The 20081-nt window shown below is 39.0% G+C and overlaps 1 protein-coding gene across 2 annotated transcripts in view; it reads right to left on the bottom strand.

The window, feature by feature from the left end:
* TRPC6 (transient receptor potential cation channel subfamily C member 6) overlaps positions 1-20081 on the bottom strand; it is a gene marked incomplete at its 5' end in the record, with an annotated part of 81903 nt that overhangs the window by 18172 nt on the left and 43650 nt on the right. For both annotated transcript variants that reach the window (XM_081154600.1, XM_081154601.1), the window contains 4 exons: positions 320-553; positions 5306-5522; positions 11586-11750; positions 13707-13892. In XM_081154600.1, coding sequence (XP_081010726.1) covers positions 320-553; positions 5306-5522; positions 11586-11750; positions 13707-13892 — 802 coding nt within the window. The remainder of the gene's footprint in view (positions 1-319; positions 554-5305; positions 5523-11585; positions 11751-13706; positions 13893-20081) is intronic.

Raw genomic sequence — 20081 nt, 5'->3', positions numbered from 1 at the left:
TAATAGACAAGAGGAAAAAAATAAATCCAAGACATAAGACAGGCATTCTCAATGGAGTTTGGTGGTTAGCCAACTGATTCAAGAGACAAGTGAGATAAATCTTATGATTAAGAGATGTTTCCAGCCAAAAGAAAAAAATAGAAGGAAGGAACAAATAACATGCTTCCTCATATACAGATACTCTGAAGAAGCTGGAAAGCTGGAAACTAGCCAGTAATTCAATGGGAATTGATAGTAACCAAACTACTATTGACATGTACTTTTTTAAGAAAATTCTACATTTTTATTAACTTATATTGAATGTGTACTGTAAACTCACCCAAATTGTAGTATTTCACATTGTCTCCCAGTGTGACTTTTGTTAAGTCCTTCAAAGTATCATTTGCATCAATGATGCTCTGAGCTTTGGAAGCATGCCAAAATGCCATGAATCTTGCAATAAACGATGCCGCGAAGATCGCTAACATACCAAAATCAAGCATATTCCACAACTCAAACAAATATTCTTTGGGGCCTTGAGTCCAAATTTCTTTACATTCAGCCCATATCATGCCTGCATTGGAAAGGGGTTAAAAAAGCAATTCAATTTCATTCCAGCCTAAGTCCTTCAATAAAACAAAATAAATTTAAAAGGCCTCAGCCTGATATTCAAAATCCTTCAGCATTTGGCTTCAGACCAACCAGTCATAAATAATTCCCATGTCCCCCCAAATCCCACAGTCCACCAATATCAGTGCATTACCTGAAAGCAATGTGACAAAGTTCATCGAGGTGCTTAAAAAAATATTTTGATCCATTAGTTCTATACATAAAAAATATGTTTAAAAGATGTTCACTGTAGGATTCTTTATAACCAACACATACACACACACTCAAAATAGAATTATGGGACTTTCACAGATGGAGTAGTATGCAGCCATTTGGTATGATCTTTTAATTGCCACAGGGTAGTGACCAGGAGAATGTACCTCACAGGCCTTCAGCTACAGGAATTTCATTGTCCATGGGCTTCAACTTCTGCAGTCTAAAAACTACAGCCACTTTTGTCCCCCGACCATGCTTCCCTTAGGCTACTCCCAGCCAATGACTGAGGGCACCCCTTCTTGGGAGACATGAGACTCCTCTGATGGCTGATTTTGGCGCAAGAATTTCCTGACAGCCTTGCACGGAGCTCTAGGATGCTTATTCCCAAATTTCCTTCCCTCTCTCCATCCCTCAGGATCAGACTTGCATCCCAGCCTGACAGCCCTTGCACCCTTCCTCGGCTCCCTCCCCATTTTATCCCACATGAAATTTCCCTTAATAGAATTTCAACCTGTCTTCATAAACTTGTCATATATTTAATCCTGTCTTTGCACATGCTTCTTGGAAGACCTGGACTAATGTGGTGGAAAATGTTTCTCATGAGCATTTAAACGTGTTAAGTAAAAGAGTCAAATATGCAGTGTATTCTAGGACTTTATGTTTTCCTACAGTAAAAGACTAGAAGGAATTCAGGACCCTATTAATAATAGTGGTCTCTTGCTGGTGGAATTATTACTAATACTGCACATTTGCTGGAAAATTTAGTGTAGTAGTTAGAAGCAGGTTTGGGGACAGATAGCCATGGATTGGAGACCTTGTCCCTCCATTTATTAGCTATGTAATCTTTGGCAAATTACTTAAAACTTTCTAAAACTCAGTCTGTAAAATGGGTATGATGGTAATTTTCAACTATTTCATAGAACTGTTATGAGACAAATAAAATCATACATGTGAACTACATTGCACAGTGTCTGGCACTTGGGCAAAGTAAAGGCTAACATTATTGAGCACTTACTACTTTTACATTTCTCTGATTGGCACATAATTTCTGTCTTAATTTGAATCTTACTTTATTAAAAAGGAGTGACTTTACCCCTATTGCCTTTTTTTTTGTAATCCTCACCAAGGACTTGCTTAGAAAGAAGGGAGAGAGAGAGAAACATTGATTGGTTGCCTTCTACATGTGCCCTGACCAGGGATCGAACCCACAGCCCAGGTATGTGCCCTGACCAGGAATCAAACCAGCAACCTTTCAGTGCACAGGACAAGGCTCAACCTGAGCCACTCTGGCCAGGCTCCCCCTATTACCTTTAAGGCACCCTACTCTCTGACATCCTGCTTTCTCCTGGAGCCATGTGGAGGAATATAATCTTTAGATTCCAATAATTGATCAAAACCTACCTCCATCAAGAAGTCTTTCACAGTCCCCGAGTTGAAATTAATCTTCTCCCCTTCCTCCCAACAACCGCCTGCCCCAAATTCTCACATCTGTCATGAACCTCTAACGGAGAACCCGCCGTGTGAATGGTCTCTGCTCACTAACCATTTCCTATGCGCTTTTCTCAAAACTAGCAGTCAATGCAGCACAGACGATGTGCTTTTACGAGAAGCCCACTTCATTACTTTATTTTGAATTTCTCCACATTAAGAGGCGGCTAGGATTAAAGTCATGCACATTTTAGCGGTTCAAATTTAAAACAGGATATACTGCATGTATACACTTACACACACACACACCTCTTCCAGCCCCCAAAACTACGAGCAGGGATGAAAAAATCTGAAGGCAGCTTTCCTTTTGTGGTCCCTTTGTGGTGCCTGGGTTCCTGCCAGCCTCCTCAATAGGAGACGAGGGTAGTTTAGAGAACTGAACCATAGGGATTAATGGGATATTTAAACTCATATGGTCTAGTTGTTTTCAAAGCTTCCTCTCCTTCCTCCCATTTCTCCATCTTACCCCCCTCTCTCCTTCCCTCTCTCTCTCTCCTAGAATTATTGGTAAAAATATCTTACCAAAGCTTAAAAAACAAAACGAATACAGTGAACTATACTGCCTGAAGAAAGATTCCCTGTCCTGTTTCCCCTGAGAGTCCCTGGGAGCTGCCAAGCATAATTTGAAATCCCCCATCTAGGCCAACTCCTGTTGCAAGTGAGGGACTTCTCCACCGTGACCAAGCCTCTGCTTGAACGTGCCTGGAGATGAGGTGCTTACTACTTCTGAAGGCTATCATCCCATTGCTGAATTTGTAGAAAGTATCCCCTCCATGTGAACTGGTTGGTACTTGAGGGCAGTAGAGGAAAACTCTGATCCCTCTGCTTTAAATTTCTTTAAATTAAATAAAACAAAATCACCTGTGTGCTCATTAAATCTGTTCTTCTGCAGAAGCAGGTTTTACCATGAAGCTAATGAAATTTAAGTTTCAAGTTGCCTTATTCAGCCAGGCTCCTTCTAAAGCCCAGTTTTGACTTCTTTCTCTCTAAATGGGGCTCTCCAACTCATGCACTTCAGGCTCCACAGGCCCTGGGTTCCACTCCCCCCCCCCCCCCCAGCATAAGCTTCCTCGCGCCCCTCCAGGGCTGTGCTGTGGAGGGGCACTCGCTCATGCTCTTCTGGTTGCTCTCCCTCAGATGCTCCCTAGTGTGCCCATGGCCTGCATGTGGCACCCAGAGCCACTCACAATCCTATGGGCCCCAGGGTGAGGAAGCCAAGAAGACAGCCCCTGCCCTAGAAGTGATATAAAACTGCCTGTGGATGCTTCTCCAGGTCACTGGGGGAGAACCCAGCTCGTGGATTAATAACTAGAGGTTTGAAAGAAGATTCCTTGAGGCTTCTTCCCTTTACAGCCTATATTTCTCCACCACGGGTCATATCACGCACAGTCAGGGCCTTAACTACCATCTAGGAAATAAAGGGGCTGAAACTTGATGCACAACCCAGGCTCCTCCCAGGGGTTGCATTTTCTATTACCTGGTAGCCATCTTCACATGGAAATCCCATGGGAACTTCAAAGGCCATCACAACCCAAACGTCATTATCATCTTTTTGTTCTCTCGGACCCAAGCACGGTCTTCCTTCTACCTTCTCCCTCTTCCAGAACTGCAGTCACCACCCAGTAACCCCAGGTGGAGTCCACAGCTCTCCCTTTCCATGTACAAGTCACCAAGTTTTCTGAAGTGGATCTTTTAAGAAGCTCTCACATCCTTTCCCCCACCCCCTGAATCCCAGGGACCTTTCTCAACTGTGAGTGATCTGATCACATCACAAACACTAAAAATCATCTTCTGCCATCTCGCCACCCTCGTCTGCCATCAGCCACATCCACAAAAGCACCTGTGCTCCAGCTGGTCCTAACCCATAACACTTTAAGTTCGCCAGGTGCGGTCCCCTTTCCACATTCTCCCGTCTAAGGTTTCCATGTCCTTACTCCCCGCCAGACACCTGATTAGGTTAACATTCCCTTACCTTCAAAGTCTCAGACTGAAGGTGCTGTCCAGGGAGGCCGTCTCTGCCCCTTCCACATTCAAACTCACTCAGCTTGAGTTGCCCAGTTTGTGCAGGGCCACAGAACCCTAACAGCTTCTCCATGACAGTATTCATCACATAGGTTTTAATTACTGATTCACTTATTGACCTGCCCCACACTTAACTTCCTTGAGTGCAAGGACTCCTCACTCCCTAACAAAGGCACTTAACAGCTATTGAATTTATTCATTCATAAATATCCAATTGACATATCTTTTCTATTTGCATTATATTTAATGACAAGTCACACGTGTCATTGATTGACAAATAGTGTGGTAATTAATACTGCACCCCAGTTTCACTTTACCAACTGGGAGCTCTAAAGCAAATTACATAATTCTCACATAAATGCTGTAAGGTAGATGTATTATTAAGTTACAGATTGGAAAATGGAGGCAGAGAGATGGTGAGATTTGATGCATATAAAGTGCTTTGAGGCCTGACCGGGTAGCTCAGTTGGTTAGAGTGTTGTCCGGATGCACCAAGGCTGCAGGTTTGATCTCCCGTCAGAGCCCATGCAAGCAGCAACCAATGAGTGCATCAGTAAGTGGAACAACAAACTGATGTTTCTCTCTCTCTTTAAAAAAATCAATAAATAAAATGAAGTGCTTTGAACAGTTTCTGGTACATAATATTCCCAAAATGAGTAGCTATTCGCTTCAGCTCCTATTAAATCTCATGTGGTTGTTTTTAAGCTTTAAGTCACAGCTCTTCCAAAATATGAGTGGCAGTTTTTCATCCCTGATGGCGTTTGATTAATACTATCCTGTTTATTTTCTTCCTAGGTTTTTCTTGGGGCATGTCATAAGACTATGGCACTGATAACGAACCCAAGATAAGCCTGCTTTAAAAACACAAAGAAAATCATGGTGCGCTGCATTGTCCTGTGCTGCATACAGCTGTATGTGTGCAGGGATCAGTGTCATCCAGTCCAACTGCTAAGGCTGCAAAAATAAATGATGATGGAAAATCAGACTTTACCTATTACCCAGGATATGATGAGCATCTCCATCCACGAGAAGCAGGATGTTTTCATCCTGAACAGCTGTTTTGCATTATCTGTGCTGGTTTCATTAGGAAGGAGTTTGGTGCCTTCAAATCTGTCAGCTGCATTCATGACTAGGAGTCCCAGAAAAATGGTGAAGGAAGCTGCGTGTGCTACGAACTTCATGAAGGGTCCACGCATGATCTTCCCCATCTGCCACAACACAGGCCAAAAGAAAATCTTAGCTTTGTTTTGTATGCTTTGCAAAACACACACGCCTATACCCAAGAATAACCACCTGTGTACTCCAATGTTCTCCTAAGAGCAAGATGTATATTTCCATAACTAATGATAAAATAATTATTTATGCTGTTATAAAATTTTAGTCACACTCCTCATCTACATATGTAGATGTTCTGAACTGATAAATAAGTGAGCTTTTCTATTAAATGTTATTTAAATTCTTAAAACGTTATATAGCACTGACAAAATAATATTTCATTAATATAATAATGATACAAGACAGAGTATCATCATTATTCATAAAAAGCAAATTAATTTAATGGGCATGAAGTATTGAGGAAGCAGCAATAAAAATATTAAACTGAGACTGCTCTGCAATGCACAGACCCTTGGCTGGATCTTTGCCTTCCTTGTGGTCCTCGTGTATATTTCCCTGACGTGGGCACAGTCAGGCCTCCAGTGATGTTGCTATTTTGGGGATGTTGTAAATGGAGTAGAAGTCATGAGTACCAAGAAAATAACTTCCAACAGAGGAGAGGACTGCAGGGCGGTTCCCATAATGTACAGGAACCATGTTCTGGAATGCAACTGGATTTGAAGTCCCACATTTTAGGTTCAAGTTCCAGTTTCATTCCTTCATTAGCTAAGTGGCAATAAGTGAATTTCCTAAATTATGTGAAAATCAAATTCTTCCTATGAAATATGGAGACAGTAAAAGCTCCTGTGTCTCTATAGTACAGGATTCGTTTCCATCTGAGATGCACTAACTCTGTGTGTCCAGGATACGTCTCAGGGGCTCTGTGCATCCCCTGAAATGGTCAGCAAATTCAGTGTGTGTGTGCAGTTGTTTTTTTTAGGTGCGTGTGCGTATAAATTAATAATAATACCAACAACATAGCCATATTTGCCACGTGCCAAGTACTGTTTTAAGGGCTTTACTGTTAACTCATAATTACAATCCAAAGGGGTAGGTGATGTTAAAGTGCCTATTTTATAGATTTAAAAAAACCTGAGGAAGTGAGGCCCAGAAACTTGCTTAAAGGTCACACAACTCATAAACGGTGGAGCTGGAATTTGAATTCAGGCATTCTTGTTTCAAAGTTCATTTGGTTTTGCAAAATAATTTCTTACTTTAACATTAAAGTGCATATAGAGGTATTTGTAAATTCTTAGAGAAAACAAAGAAGGTCCATTTTAAGTCAATCATAGCTATATATGGTGACAGGTAGGTACTAGACTTATTGGGGGAATCACTTCATAAGTTATACAAATGTGTAACCATTATGTTCTACACCTGAAACATAATACTGAATGGCAACTGTAGTTGAAAAATAAGAAAATAAAAATAAATTTTTAAAGACTTGAAAAAACTAAATGCTATTATGGAAGAAATGCAATCAATGTTCTCTTTTCCTATAAGTCTTATTTGCCTATATGATTTTCAAAATCTTAAAAATTAAGGCTAGAATGAATCACCTACTTCAGTTCCTTGTCTCTTGAATTTAAAATCTTAAGCCAGACAGGGCATCAAGATATTTGAGCGAGAGCCTGTGTGTGTGTGTGTGTGTGTGTGTGTGTGTGTCTAATATCTTTCTATATGGTTTTAGGCAAATGGATCCATCTAGTTAGATACATTGCAGAGACAATCCAAAGTTACTTTGTGAAAATCTGCTATAAAAATCCTCTCTAAAAACCATTCTTCCGTAACAATGCTCATTATTTGACTCAAAGAGTATTTGTTTTGTTTTGGTTTCTTAGATCCTGTTTAATAGACCTCTCAAATATCAAATGAAGGCAGGTTAAAATAATGGGAAACAGAGTGGGCTTTATTTTCCTTTGCATGTTGTCCTTAGCTGTGTTTTCAAAAATACAGACTGTTGCCCGGCTGGGCGTGGCTCAGCGGCTGAGCGTCGACCTAGGATCCAGGAGATCGGGGTTCGATTCCCGGTCAGGGCACATGCCCGGGTTGCGGGCTAGGCAGCCGATCAATGACTCTCTCATCACTGATGTTTCTATCTCTCTCTCTCCCCCTCCTTTCCTCTCTCTGAAATCAATAAAGATATGTTTAAAAAAAAAAATACAGACTGTTAACAAATCAACATGAATGCATCTTTAATTTTTTTCCCCATGGTGTGCCACATGTATACTTTTAATGCTACCATGTTTTACATGTGATTTATTTTAATTATATATTATAGCAAATGAAAATGTAGCACCAGATTTAATAAGTTCCTCATAGAAAAAACTATTATAAATCTTAAACCAATTTTTTAAAATTTTCAATTTATTTCACTGCTGTGGAAAACTGGGATTGGGGCCATGACTGTTAGTAGCAAAATCCATGGAAAATTTATTTATATTCTGCCTTGTTCCAATCAGAGGCAGCCCTCAAAATACAAAGTTTACCCAAAACACAAGAGAGCACAAATTAAACAGGAGAAGGCAAAGGAGACAGAGAAGGAGAAGAGAAAGGGTGGGGACAGAGAACAGGGTTGAGAATAAAGCCATCTACATTAGAGTGGGCCACAAGCCTGAAAACTCCGGAACTTGAGTTTCGATGTCCTGGACACACCCAGAGTCAATGTTCACTTATTCAGGCAGTATGTCTAATCTGTGCCTCACCCCTGACATGGCTGGCCTGCCTTCTTCATCGAATTACTGGCCTTTATGTAATATTAGTCCTTTAATTTATCCAGAAGGAACAGAGGAAAATCAAACCAGGTGTTTTAGCTGCTTATTAAACATTCTAGTACAAAGAAAGAAATTAAACAAAGGAAAAAAAGCAAATAAAAAATAAAAAGTTGGTTGGCAGGAGACTAAAATGGTGTGCTCAGATATTCCTATTCCCCATTTCCCATTACAAATTGTAGCAGGCAGGCAGATAGACAGACATGAGCAGAGCAGGAAGGATGAGCCAGGGGCAGAACGTCACCAGGATGAACCTCTCTGGGTGCCGAGCAACGGGCACAATTACAAGCCCTTGCACTCCACTCCCTTAAGCATTAACCTCTGGAGATGACATCTAGGCCTCAGCTGTGTTTCAGCTGCAGGCCAGGAAAGCAGCCAAACCAGGTGCAGCAAAGCCATGTCTGACATGAGGACCAGCTGCATTGACTGATGACCCCCTACCCTGGCCCTGAGCAATCAGTGGAGACCGCTACTCTGAAGAGACACACCAGGAAAACTGGTGAATATTCTCTTGAGATCCTCACCTGAAACCTCAGATAAAAGCTCTTAGGATGGAGGATCCAGATCAACTCTCTCTATGTAGCATGCCCATGCCTTCTTTCCCCACCCCCTTCTTTCCCCAGGACTCACTCTCTCTCTCTCTCTCTCTCGCTCTTTTTCTCTCTCTCCTAAGCTCCAAGGGCCCTTCTTTCGCTGTAACTTGTTTCCTGAGCCCATTTCTTCTACCTCTGTGACTCTCTAAATAAACTTTCTCTTACAGTTTGAGTCTCATCTCTGAATTCTTTCTTAGCCAGAGCCCAAGAACTGAGGTTGCTGAACCAAGGTTTACACCTGGTGCCATTTTTCCACCACTAACAAAATCACTGAGAGTTGTGTTTTTCTTTAAACTAAAGCAGATTTTGGCACCATTTCAAGGACTTTAGGAATTTAAGTAGTTTTCCATTTTAGTAAAATTTGTCATCTATATCTTCTGAGATGTAAACATATTTCTGAAAAATAACTGTAAAGTCGGGAACTCGTCAGTGAACAAGGTAAACAACTGATGTACCTGGCAAGTTAGTGAGTAAAAGCATTGAAAGAAATACTTGCTTTTAAATATTATATTTCATACTACATTCAAGTATTTATTGATGACCAAATACATAACTACCAAATACCAATAGAAACAGAAAAGGTTGACACTAACTTAAACTAAAATAATTTGAAATCACAGCATGACCTATTTTTATTATAATGAACATAAATCAATTGATATTTGGGGTAGAGTGGAAAAAGAAAACAAGAAAGAACAAAAAAATGTTTCTGAAAGGAGAAAACCAACTTCAAACAAGAACAGGACTCTGTCAAGGTACCTAGGCCTACAATTCCATCTGGCTTAACTTGCATGGATGTATTGGACATTTTTAAATATTCAAAAAAGTACTTTAAATAGAAGCATCAATATAGCTTAAGCAATCTTCCCCCATAAAAAATCAATTCTGTAACCTGCAAATACTGTTTATGTTCATTGCTAAATGGAAAAATTATAAAATGAATTTTATCATCATGCTTTAAAGGCTAAATAACAGTCAGTAAAAGAGGTTTTAATATGAGAAGGAAATACCTTGACAGTGTCCTTTTAATTTGATTATTTGCCTCAGTGTTCATAAATGAGAATGGAAAACAGATGCCAGACAGAACCATGGCCAGGGAAGAAGAAATAGTGAAGGAAATCAGGTTAAGATCCAATCAAAATTTAGGAAATGTGTAACTCTAAGAACTGCCAAAAATAATCGCTGTCGAAACACCGAACACTCTGGAACACATTATGCTTTTGAACTCACTGGATAGGGGGAAGGACAATGATTCAGTTTCGAAAAGATATTAAAATTTAGCCGATCACAGAATGATATAATTCAGAAACTCCTCCCCTTTGAATTCATCCTAAATCTCGGAAGACTCAGGAAATGTGAATAGAAGCACAACAGAGACTATATACAAAGATGTAGCCTTTGTTCTATGAAGGACAATTTAGAATTAGTTTTCAAAGTGGAATCTGCATTCCTATGAAAGAGGGAAGAAAAAAATTATAACATTCTAGAAGAAAATCTATGCTATAAATTTCTAATTCTAGTAAATCTCATTATTTTCATCATTGATATTTTAGAGATAAATTTTTGGCCTTATATATTTTAAGGGGAAAAAAATCTGTGGTGATAAATTTTATACTTGTAAGAAAATGCCTAGTTTCGAGCAGTTCCTATCATCACCACAAAGCAATAATGAAGTTCACACTATTTTTAAAAAAAGGCTTTACATCAGCTTTCTCCCAAAAGCTGCTGATAAAGGTCTCTATTAGGCTAAAGCACCAAATATGTGAATAAGTAATAAAACAATATGTTGGTAATGGTGGTATTTGTGTTTGCACCCACGCATTTACCAATGTTTGAAAGTGAGTCATGCCCATGTTTAGGACCAGCAAGGGATTCAGCTGACATTTCTACCAAGCACATAAATAGATGGTCCAGCAGACCTTTGCCATGTAGCTGGAGAATTATTCCAGTCTGACTGTCAGAGTCCTAACTTAAACAGTTCCAGAAATGTGGCTTCAGAAGCATGAGAAATAAGACTGTTGGCAAAGCAGGACAGACAAATGTCTTGCCTGTTAACAGAATTCAAACATCAGAACACTTTTCAAACTTGTTCTGTCACACTAATGAAAGGCTAGGTCCACTGAACATATTTTCACCAAAGCCTGGGCAGATAGATTTTGCTTAAAATGAAAAATAAAAATTTAAAAAAGGCTATCTTTGCTGTCAGGTTACAATGTACGCTGTCCCCAAAATAAATATTCTTCATGGAAACTAACATTACATTAGTTTTATATGATTGTCCTTTATTAAATTAAGATTTATGTGGTCATATTAGCTAAAACAAATAAAAAACAAAAATTTGCCTCCCAAATTTTGCCAGAGGAAAAATAAAGAGAGGAAGCATGTTTATCTTTAAGATGTTATTTGAAATATCCGCTCAATGCATGCGATAACCTCATTTAAAAATATAAAAATATATGCATGGACATGACTTGAGACGAGACAAACAGAAAATATACTACCGTAGTAACTGAGGTTTCCTTTTACATATTAACAGTGATGATATTACAGGTCAACGTTCCCTTCTTTTTATTTCTTTATCTATTTCCTAGCTAGTATATGTTATTTTTGCAATGTTAAAAACAATAAGATTATTTAAGGCCTTCCTAAAATTTTCATTTGGGAAACAGAATTTTCCTTGCATACGGGCTCTGATATATTCAACTAGACATGCTTCTAGGAGATAAGAGAGGCCCAGGTTTCACAGACATACCTTGCTGCACGGAGCAAACCAGTAAATGAGCGCCAGGAAGGGCAGTCCCACAGCAACAGCAAGGACCACGAGAAACTTGACCGCCATCGTCTGCTGCCGCAAACCAGACAGGTTCTCATACCATATGGAGAGGAGCTGCTGCTGACAATTTGGATGAGCTACAAACTAGCAAGAAAGTGACACTTAACAGCTTGATTAAAGAGAAGTTCAATATAAACTATTTTCTTCTAAAATTTTGTTCCGTTCTTTCCCATGAAAAATATCGTTAGAATTAAGGAACGAACCTAAAACATCTAGTTGACTGGCACCAAGCAAGATGGCATGATGTTCTAGTGAATATAATGTAAATTAGGAGATTCCAACTCATCAGACGTTTCCTTGATAACAAATCAGCTTTCTTTCAAAGCATAAAAATATTTGAAATTTAATATTATAAAAAGATCCATCAGTGTTTTACACAAGGACTTTTTTAAGTGTGTGGAATTTTTTTCATCTAGAAGGAATAATGGAAAAAACCCTGCTGGTCCAGATGTTTAAATACTTTTTAAAAAATGTATACCATCTTTCCTGTATTGGCACAAAACACTAAACTTATTTTATACTAAATTCTCATTTATATATATGAGTCTGTTTATGGACGGCCTATTCTATTTCTGTGCCATAAACTCTTTCAACTAAAAAAATTTTATTTTTCAGACTTCTTTATTCTCACATATTCAATTTGTTAAATTAAATTGATGGCGGTAGCATTGGTTAAAACATTATATAAGTTTCAGATGTACAGCTCTATACAATACGTCACCTGCCCATTGCATTGTGTGCTCACCACCCTAAGCCCAGTTTCCTTCTGGCTCTATATTTGACCCCTTTACCCTCTCCCCACCCCCTTCCCTCTGGTAACCACCACACTGTTATCTGTATTAGTGAATTTGTTCCACGTATTTATTTTTTTAAATGATCTCCACATAGGACCAAGGGCAACATTATTAATGTACAAAAGCAACAACCTAAAATAAAAGAATTGGTAAAGAATATTAAAAGGTTAGATAAAGGACAGATTATAAAAGGAACGACAAATGATTCCTAAGGATGGTCAACCTCGGAGATAAAACAAGATACGATGTTTATCTTCTCAGAATGGTAAAGTTTAATAACACTCCTTTTGAGCGGAAGAAATAAACCCTGTCATACACCGCTGGCCTGTGTAAACAAACGGTGCATCTCTTTTTGAAGGGAAACTTAAACAAGTGTTTTGAAATTAAAAAATAAAAGTGTGTTATATTAACTACGCACCTGGGAATTTTGTCTACAAATAAAACTCATGCAAGTAAGCAAACTGTATGAACAAGTGTGTTGACAGTGGCTTCCTGCGGTAACAATAACCAACGTGAAGAAAATAATGGACAGCCTTGAAGAGTGAGCTGCTGAAATGAACCGGATGATATGACAGTGCAACCTTTGAAGTGATGAAGTGGCTGTTTACTGACGTGTGACCATGTCAAAGGAATAGATTTGCGGAGAAAGAGAACAAAGATTCACCACTTTCTGTAAGAATTGGGAAGACAGAGGGGGTAGATCTATCCTGTTTGAAAGCTTGCCACAAGCAGGTATTACATTTATTATAAAACTTAGCTTTAAAACCTTTTTAAAAAAGATATTGACCCTAACCTAAGGAAGCAGTCAAGGACTTGAGAAGGAATGTACTGCATGAAGACCCAGAGTAAAAATAGTCCACAAATAAAGGTACAGTTGGAGGAGACTGAAATGCACTAAAGAAGGAATTAGAAGAAAACCGACAAATGAGAAATGGAGTTGGGTCTTAAATAATGATGTTCTTGTCATATGACCAATGCCTTGTGGTGGACACACAGAAGTCATGGCTATGTCACTAGTTAAGCACAGGAAAGTGGTGTCACCACATGAGGACGTCTAGATTTTGAAGACCGGCATTCGGGTGGGTCAGAGGCCTCATCACTAGGCTCCTAGGACTCATTAGAGAATCTGCCAAAGCAACTGTTAATTAGAAAAACCCAGCTGAATTCAACGATGCCCAACTCTTCACCCTTATTTAGCGCCAATAGGAACTGAAATAATGTAAATAGGCTTCAAGCCTGACCTTACTTTTTTTACTTCATATTTAATGGCAAGTTTTAACCGGCTGAGATTTGGACGGCCGTGATCTCTGCCACTGTGGTGCACTTCAACATCCCCATTCAGAATGGCCTCTACTTCTTCGGTATTTCTGCACAGATCAAGAAGTCCAACAACAAAATCTTTGCACTGCATTGACAGTTTTTTGTAGTCATTCTAGGAAAGACAAAGCAAAAAAACCAATAATAATGTAGAATTAGCATCTTTTACTATGAAGCTCAAGAATTTATCAGTAACTTGGTTTGCAGAGAAAACAAAGAGAAATTTTCTTTTAACTGTTCTTCTAACATGCTTTAATTGCTGTTCTTTTGAGTGATCTCTGAAATATCTTAGCACCGTGAAGATTTTCTTCATAGCCTAAAAAAGGAAATTTGTCTCAAGCATAATCAAAGTTACCAAAAAGAAGTGTACTGTGCCAAACTCACCTGTTGATTCAGGAGAAATACAAAACAAGCAACTTTTTCCACTACTTTGCATGCATCGTATCTCTTATAGTCATAACTTCATCAGCTAGACACATAATATACATTTGACAGATCTCTGGAAGACTTTGTAAACTGTGTTGATTAACTTGAGAAACAGGACTTTTGGAGAGGTTCCATAGAAAAGCAAACACATGTCACATTATATATAAAATATAGGGTATCCCAAAAAATGTATATAAATACATTTTTTGATAGCTTAATTGATGTTTCTTTCTTTTCAGTTTTAACCCATTGGAATTAATAATTATTCAAAGTGTGTATACAGTTTTGGGAGACACCTTGTAGTTATTGAGGAACTTTATGTGCCAAACACAGAGTCAAAGGCAAGTCTGATGTAAAGTCTACAAATTGAGATTCTTTTCTTTGGAGAAAAGAATGTTTAATGAAAATGCTTTCATTGTAATCTATCGCTGATGACCTAGAATTATGCCGGCAAGATTTAGAGAATGCAGATCTTAGTTAAGCACCAAAACTAAAGTCAAACTTGTATACAGTATTAACTCACATGTTCATTGAGGTCTTTCTAATATTTCCTACCTCTCTGTTCTCTTACACTGAAATTAGACCATTTATAACCCAATGTTAATCAAGAAAACCTACTAGAGTTTGTTGCATTGTGAGTGAGTTATCTCATTTAGTCTTCACAGTCTCTAGCTCTGTTTGGTTAAACAATGCATCCAACACCCTGCAGCCACTAAGTGTCAAAATCAGGCTTTAAATCTAAAGCTGTTTGGACCCAAATTCTTTGCCGTTAAGAATTATGTGACTTTGTCTCTTCTTTGTATAATGCTTTCTATTTTTATCTTGAAGAACTGGGAGGCAAACAGGGCAAATACTACTCTCATTTTGCACATGAAAAAACGAAAGTGCCCTGAGGTTACACAACCTGCGGCAGTGTTTCCTGTTCCAAGCCAGCTTTGCAGATTCAAAGTTAACTGTCCCCTCCATCCTGAAGCCACCAATATGTTTTGGAATGAAAAGATCCCTTGGAAAGATTAAGAGAGAAATATGATTAGCTCTGGGTGTCAGTCAATAAATAATATTTGGGGGAAGTCTACAGGAAAAGAGCCTTATACTGCATATGTGGAAGGTGCCTACCAGGGCTCCTCTCTGTACATGGTGCCAAGTGGCCTTTCAGTGCGTAACTTATAAAGAGGCTACACTTTGCTAACTGCAGGTCCAAACGCTTTCTACAGAAGCAAATTGATAAAACAAATTATGTCTTAGCTGAGAATTGCTCAAGCCAGTTCTAAAAAGGTATCCGGTCGGATAGTATAAACAGAGTTACAAGGAAACAACTTCAGCCTTTCCATGAAAACAGTCAGGGTTGTGGGGACCAACACTGAGGTGTGGGTGTGCAGATGTTGCACGTGTCCACTATAGTCTAGTTAGAAACTTGGGCTTTTAAGGCTAAATATACCTTTAATCATATCCCAGGTCTTCTGTTTTTTTAGTCACGTGGTCTTACACACGTTAAAAGCGCTCTATGAGGCAGCTGCTATTTTTGCTCTCATTTTACAGATGAGAAAACTGAGGTTTAGTGAAATTAAGTAAATGTTAAAGAGATCACACAAAGTTCATAGTATGGTGATGAGCATTTAGCAAGCATTTGAGAAAACAGAATTATTTTATTTTGTATCATCAAAGTCCAGGTCTGAAAACAGGTCATTTCCTGACATTCTTTAAGAACCATGGAGCTATGACAAAATCTGAGGCACCTCACCTCTATTTTTAGTCATTTTTAAGTAAAAAATGTAGTAGTCAAAATCAATGCTCTGTAAAATTCTAAAAGGGCTCATGGTGAAATTAGACATTTAAAAAGAGAGTATGGCCTGGCCAGCATGGCTCAGTGGTTGAGCACTGACCTATGGGAACCAGGAGGTCACGGTTCAATTCCCGGTCAGGGCACATGCCCGGGGTTTTGGGCTTGATCCCCAGTCGGGGGCGTGCAGGAGGCAGCTGATTGATTCTCTCTCATCATTGATGTTTCTATCTCTCTCTCCCTCTCCCTTCCTCTCTCTGAAATCAATAAAATGAAATTTTTTAAAAAAGAGAGTACAATCCATCAACTGTGGAGTAACACTTTTGAGAAGAAACCACATAGACAAAAAGTAAAGCGTGGGAGTTTTGTGCCATTTTATATTTTGTTTCCAACTTACTGCTAATTCTCAAGACATATTCTCAAGGGGAAAAAAACCAGATCCCCATTTTTAAAAAAATGAAAGAATAATACTCTGCTTTTAGAAATATATGGGTTTTTTTCCTCACCTTGGGGATCCATTTACAAATGTTTTCATATTTTAAGCCCTTGCACATTGACATGTAAACTCACTTATAATGAAATGTTGGCAGCAGTTCATTAGTTGATGCAGCAGGGAATTTGGTTCCTTGAAAAGAAAAGTGAAGCTGGAGGGTTACTTCTGGGTCATGCCTTTGGATCGCACACCCGCACCATACACTCTAAATCAGAAGTGGGTGCTCAGCTATTAACCTTTGAGTGGAAAAGAGATGACTGACAATGGCTAATAGAACAGAGTTTAGAGATTATAAGACATAAAAATGTCCATGTTAAAATTATCTTTTCAAAGGGTCATCTTAGTTGCATGTTACATAGTAGAAGAGATGTTAAGGTCTATAATTTTAGTGTCTGGCTCTTTTTTTTGTGTAAAGAATGAAGTTTGCTTCATAGAAATTAACAGGGAAAAAGCATTCTTTAATTCTCACTAATCAACTCTGTCTGGGCTTTGGAGAAGGGCAGACCTGGGTGTGAAACTAGGAGCAACCAGTTTGAAACTAGCTGCATGGCTTCGGGCAAATCACTTCATCCCCTAAAGCAGGGGAGGGGAACGTCGGCCCACGGGCTGTATTGGGCCAGGGAAATCATTTGGCCTGGCCCTGCCAAGGCAACCGCAGGTGGGACTCGAAATTCAATAAATTTAGGAGCTTTATTCAGAGTTAATTTTAAGTTGATAATTTTGTATGGCCCGCAAATGATGTTATAAATATCCAAATAGCCTTTGGCAGAAAAAAGGCCTCCCCCCCCAGCCCTAAAGCCTCAAAATTCTCATGTGGGAAATGAGAATAATACGAGTACCCACTTTCAGGGTTGCTGGGAAGATTATACCAAATATGAATGCCAACTTCCTGGTAATTATTAGGATTATTATTGTTTTCATTATTTCATAAACAATATTCAGGTGTTCTCATTCCTCCATCACAAAGCTGTGGTAACAAATATAAAAGCATGTTGGGATTCCGGGCAGCATCTCTGTGCGTTCTTTAACAGGTATTCTAGGCACCAGTTGCATGATAGATACCACAGTCTTTCTAAGACAGGTGTTTTGTAAAATGGCATTACGTCCTTGAAGATTAAGTACAGAATATTATGATCTATTAGCCAGCCATGCTTCTTGGGACCATATGTAACGCTGGGTATTTCCTGTTTTTCGGAATAATTGTCACTAAATGTCACATTGGTCACTGAGCTCTGTTACAGCAGATGTGATTAGAAAGCATTTATACAGCACCCACTAGGTGGAAAGAGATGAGATACAATCTCAAATGTGAATTAAAGACATTGTGATAGATATGGCAGATGTTACTGATTTGCATGTTGATTGTTGCCATCATGAGTGGCTCCATCCATATTTAACTTAATACAGTGTTTGATAACCAGCTTTTGTTGTTCCCTTTGCATAGAAATTCTCAGGTCCCATTGAAGCTGGCAGAGCAGCAGTGAAGTAAACATGTGGTTTCAGGGCTGAGGCCTCTTAGGACGCAAATTGCTACACTTCAAGTCCCTCCCTCACTGCTGACTTGCCTTAGATCTCCAGAATGAGATTTTCTCTGTCCATCTATTTCTAATTAGGATAGGAAAGCCAAAGGCAAGAACATACGCACACACTCATGCACTCTAGTGCATTTATTCGTTTATGTTTCCCTGACTCGAGTAGATTCAAATATCCTTCAGAGCAAAGACTATGGTAGATCTTACACGGAGTCCTCACATCCTAGCACAGTGTGTGGCACATGAGCGGTAATCAAAAATTTTGCCGAGCGATGTAAAGAAAGGAACATAGCTGGGTACAAAACGTACCTGGGCTTTCATTCTTGCTACTTAATAAACTATGAAATCTTAAAAAGGTTACTTTATTTTCTGGCCTTCTGTTAATTTCTCCTAATTATAGAGAATTTAAATGCTGCTATATCATAAGTTAGAGTATGAATTACTTAGAATAATTCATAAAGCTCAAAGAAGGTACATTTCCTCCTTCCTCTTTGGTCTGGATCCCAACCCTGTGATGCTGTGATTCTGCCTTGTAGGCTACGGAGCACGTTAGCTACACCCAGGGTCACCCTGCTAAGGTCTGATAACAGTCACACTGCCTTTCTGCTAACAAATACTACTTTTCAGTGCAGTGAGTGTCTTAGAAGATATATCTCTTTCAAACAATGCCAGACATTTTTGAACATCAGCACACCAGAACATAGCAACGGTTTAAAAACAGATGAAGCGGGAGTTCCTCTACCTTCCCTGTTCTCAAAGTCAACAGCAGAGGCATGTGGAGGGCCATGTGCATGTGAAGGCACAGACCCTAGGAAGACATGAAGGATCTGCAAAAGGTCCAGAAAAGCTACTTACCCAGAATGACAGGGAAGATGACAATCCCTGAACTATAAAAGAGGTGATTTTAGGGTAAAGAAAACATTGTTTGTTGCCACAAACAACCTAAAATATAAATAAATTCAAACAGGGATTAGAGACATAACTCACAGGTACATATTGAGATGCTAAAAGGAAATTAAAAATTTGGAAGAATGAATTTGCTGACAAAACCATCCCTCTATTGATCTCCTTGTCTGTAAGATTATTTACCTTATCGGAGCTGAGTCTTGAGTCAAGGAGTGAAGCCAGAAGTCATGTTCTCTTTGATATCAAAAAAGTTAAGTTCTGGCTTTTTTTCCCCTTTTTATTGATTTGATATTTGTTGCAAAAATTAGGCTTAGCCCAAGTTCAACGTGGCTGAGGTCTCATGCTCCCAAAGCAAAAAATTATGAATAAAAATTCAGTATAAAAATTTATTTCAAATGGTGAAAAACTTTTTAATTTTGTTTCTCCCCATTGTCTTTAAAGACATGCAATTCCTCAGGCCTATTAGTTTTCTTCTCATTCCTGTGGCTTTATCTAACTGCTAGATTTCTCTGCTGTGGTCTGGTTGGTTCTACCTCTGCATCGAGCCAGCTACAGACCTGGTGATATGGGTAACAAATGCAATTTGTTCGATTTAGGAGATTCAAGATGCAAGGCTAGAATTGTCAGTGGAACTCAGTAGCAAGTCCTCTGGCCTCTTTTATTAATGGACTACAGGTTATTATGGGAAAGGAGAGTTTGGGAGGGGCTTAGAGAAGCTCTATGTTACAGCTTACAATAATCTTAGTGAAAGTTCACATTCTCTGACTCACAAAATAGATTAGTTGCCTTCAAACAGATATGCGAAGACTTTCAAAGGAACCATAGAACATTGGTAGCTTTAAGGGAATCGATTTCCAGATCCTCAGCTTTCCTAAAACTGACTTCCTTAAAAATATATATTTTTCCCTTTTACAAAAGGATTCCCCACTCTTATCCACCCATGAAGCCAGCAATAAGGAATTCTCCTTCAATAATTAATCCGGATACCATAGACCCTGGGGGGCCCTGAATTTCCCTGCCCTCATACACATTTCCGTTGGAGATTAAGCTCAATGATAGAAACCGAACGTGCGGGTTTATGTTAGGTTGTTGCGAATTTAGGAGTATGGTACAATGCGGTCACAGGAACAGTGATGACTATTGTTTAATGTACTTGCCTCTTCATTC

The sequence above is a fragment of the Miniopterus schreibersii genome (assembly GCF_964146895.1).
Source record: "Miniopterus schreibersii genome assembly, chromosome: 12".
Lineage (NCBI taxonomy): Eukaryota > Metazoa > Chordata > Mammalia > Chiroptera > Miniopteridae > Miniopterus > Miniopterus schreibersii.
Note: the sequence above shows the minus strand (reverse complement) of the source record. Positions and strands in the feature narration are given on the sequence as shown.